This window comes from Phragmites australis, chromosome 12 (assembly GCF_958298935.1).
Source record: "Phragmites australis chromosome 12, lpPhrAust1.1, whole genome shotgun sequence".
Lineage (NCBI taxonomy): Eukaryota > Viridiplantae > Streptophyta > Magnoliopsida > Poales > Poaceae > Phragmites > Phragmites australis.
The window spans coordinates 2317628-2321408 of record NC_084932.1 but is presented as its reverse complement, the minus strand read 5'-3'; the positions used below and the strand labels follow the sequence as shown (position 1 = coordinate 2321408).

At 40.5% G+C, this 3781-nt stretch overlaps 1 protein-coding gene across 1 annotated transcript; it reads left to right on the top strand.

Moving 5' to 3' along the window:
* Positions 1 to 1798: 1798 nt before the first annotated feature.
* On the top strand, positions 1799 to 2854 carry LOC133887204 (protein GL2-INTERACTING REPRESSOR 2-like). The gene has a single exon (XM_062327155.1). It carries the CDS (start codon positions 2032 to 2034, stop codon positions 2353 to 2355), a length of 324 nt encoding a protein of 107 aa, XP_062183139.1. The 5' UTR covers positions 1799 to 2031; the 3' UTR covers positions 2356 to 2854.
* The last annotated feature ends 927 nt before the right edge of the window (positions 2855 to 3781 follow it).

Here is a 3781-nt window from a genome sequence, read left to right as displayed (position 1 = left end):
TTCTTTGTAATACTCCATTTATATGTATTTTTTTATCATTTCATGTGATATTGTTTTTTTAATTCAATTTTAATTGAAACAAAATTCAAACTTATACAAAAATTAGCCGTTGCAAATATTTTTTATTTATATGATACTAATAAAATATATGTTAGTGAAATTTAAGGAGCGAGATTCAGGGAGTCAGTTGGTGTATGTAGAGAAATAGAGGGATAATATTATAGAGAGACTCTCTATACGAAGATATAGAAAACGATAAGGTTTAGGAGGTCGGTTGGAGATACCCTTAGATAGATAAGCCAATTTGCATATAACACTGATATTCATCGTCGAAAGCTACTATACATGGTTCTGATACTCAAATTAACATGATGTCAGAGAGAACCATGAAGTTCTTAAATGCTCAATTTAATTATGAACTTGTGTCGTAACCAGAAGCCTCGATAACCTTCGGAATTTTCTAGAGCCCAAGAGTTTTCCCCCTGTTTCGAATAGAGAGGTTATTGTAGAAGATTAATTTAGTTACCTAATCTCCTCAACCAAAACTTCTATATATAATCCTGATACTAAGATTGACATAATGTTGAGGATATACTTAACTCTTGAACACTCAATTTAATTGGAACTTGTGTCGTAACCGGAAATCTCCATGACCTTCGGTTAAACAGATATTCCTCAATTAATAAATCTTCTATATACAATCTTGATGAAAAAGTAACATAATATTAGTGGAGGTATGTAGGTGGAAATTGCGATAACTTCTGCCTTTTTTGGGAGCCTGATATTTAGACCCCGTTTAGTTGAAAAAACGTTTCAGATTCTCTGGTGATTCTTCAGAATCCTTGCCAAACATATCAAAACGTGAAACGTTTTACCTTGAATCAATTGGAACATTTCTCATTTTTAACACTGGAGAATGATCTAAAATGGTGTTTCACCCGTTTTGATTCACTTCGAGGTCATTTTTCTTCAAAAATCTGAATCTAGAATCCCTATCAAACGTTTTCAGAAAATTAAGGAGATTCACCAAAGAAACGTTTCACAAGAGAACTAGAACCGAAACGTTTAAAAAAAATCTAAAGTCGTGCCAAACGAGCCCTTAAACTTCAGATAGATAATATGGAATACTACAATAGTACATTAAGCTGATATTCCTCGACTTATTTATATCTTTTTTTTTTGAAAGGGGTCACGAGCACACTCACTAAGCCTATCTCCAGTAAATACTTTAAAAATTCGTCATCTCTAACACTATTACAGTATCATCTAACACTATTACAATACTCCCTATTTTTTTTATCTCCAACAGTTACTTTATTTCTTACCCTTCATTACTTTCTTCCTCCCCCGAACCCACCTATCAGTGTGTATAAACAGTGATGCAGATTATCTTCTCTCCGTAAATATAGAGTACGCTCTTCTCTCTGCAACACTGTTGCTGCACTGTAGCACTAGGAGCTGGCTCCGCTGGACATCATTTGCAGGCGCAAGGCAGCCGTATTGGCCACTGTAGCCGGCGATACCGTCTCGAACACCGAATTCGAGCATGGGTGACGTCGCTCTCAACGGAGCGCTCTACCAAACGAGCCTGCGATCGTTCCCCTCGACTTTTTTATATCATCCGGGTACGAAAATTAACATGATTTCAAAGGACACTGGAAGCTCTTAAACCCGCAATTTAATCACGAACTCCCAACCAAGAATTGCACCCTAAGGTTGCCTAGAGAGAGAGAAGCAGAAATGAAGAGATGTGAAAGGCTGAAATGAGAGAGAGAGAGAGGAGGAGGAGGAGGAGGAGGAGGAGTAAGAGACCAAGGACCTGGTGCGGAACTTTGTTTCTTTTGTATTAATTCGAAGTGAATAACTCCATTGACCTCCCCTCCTCGACCTTCCTTTATAACATGCACTGGCACTCTTCAAAGCCCCACAACCAAAACACACCACAGCTGCAACCTTCAGGTAATTGACGTCTGCTCTATCCCAAACCTCTCTCTCGATCTTGTTTTTGTTCTCAGAGTGAGGTGAGCCGCCATGAGCCGGAGCAACGGCAACAACAACGGGAGCGGCAGTGGCGGCGCGAGGGGCGCACGGCTGGAGCTGCAGCTGCACCTGTCGCCGCCGCCCGCGGGGAGGATGGAGGTGGACGGAGGCGGCGGCGACGGCAGCGACTCATCGTCGCCGAGCTCGTGCGTGTCGTCGGACGGCAGCCCGGGCGGGAAGTCGCCGATGGTGATCGGCGCCTGCACGCGGTGCATGATGTACTGCATGGTGGCCAAGAAGGACTTCCCCACCTGCATCAACTGCAAGCAGCCCTGCCTCGTTGACCTCCTCCACGGCGCCGGCAAGGGCAAGTGAAGGGAGACGAGCGCGCCCCGCCCAGTGGATGCTCATACGGATGGTCAGCTCGGTCGTCGTGCTTGATGCGCGGATCTTGAGAAGGTGTGGAGAGTGACCGCCGTTGGATCATCCACTGGGCCAGGGTTTATTCTGCTAATTAGTATAGGCTAGTAGTAGCTTACCTTCGTTCCGTTCATGTCGTTGGTTATAACTTTAATATGTGTGTGATGGAGAAATTATTGTGGCTAATCTTGGTTATGTGTTGTGGTCAGTGGTGGATATAGAGGAGCTAAGTAGGGAGCTCATCTATTTCTCTTCCTCTCTTCTTCTTGCTCTTTCTTTTATTCTTCCTCTCCCTTGTCCATGGCAAATTGGCCGGATAGAGGGAGGGGAGGCTTCAAGCAGTAGGGGCTGGAGCCCCCCAACCCTCCTGGATGCTGGATCTGTCCTGGCTGTGGTAATGGTTTTAGTTGTAACTTCTAACAATGCTCTATTTAATTGAAGAAAGGAAATGCAACAAGGCTGAATTTATTTCTACCAACCGATAGTATGGAGCACTGCAAAGGTGGGCCGAACTTAAGTGAGATGACATCGCACATAACCGGTTTGATGAAGATGCACGCAACAAGTTTAGGTTCCCACTGTTAAGAAAAAAACGAGTTTAGGCCATGTTTGAAACGTGGAGATCAGATGTCTTCTACATCTATTTGTCAAAAAAATAATCGTCCCTCCCTGTCCAACCCACATCATCCTCTTCCCATCCCCTCCCCAACTGATTCGGAGGTGGACACGAATGACTTCGAATGCAAATACGAATATATTGTCTTGGGGAATTACATGGCGGATTTGAAGCAGCAACATATAAATTTATATATATGTAGTATACCCGGCCCACAAACGAAGTATGCAGTTTTACCAGCTATAATGTCAACTATGTAGTGTGGTACAAAATTATTTGCCACAACTATAATAGTAACTAGCTGGCACCCCGCGTTGCCGCGGGAGGAGTCAAGATTCTAAATTGTCATCCACATATATATATTATACTTAGTATATATTGTTAGTATGTACCGAGTATGAATACCAATATGTAGCTATACCATTACATATATATACATATGTTATGGTTGACATATGTGTACACATATATGTTATATTATAATGGATACATATGAATGTACTAATATGGTATGTTATATTAACATATATGTACAATATAATGGTATAACATATAATATGTAACCATATAATATGTTGTACCATATATAACATATTGTATATGGTATGACATATAATATATTGGATAATATATATTGTATCTATATATTATATGTGACATATAGTATGCTATGTTATACATTAAATATATTATACCATTATATATGGTAATATGGAATATACATATATATAAAATGTTATATAATATGGATACAATATATATATA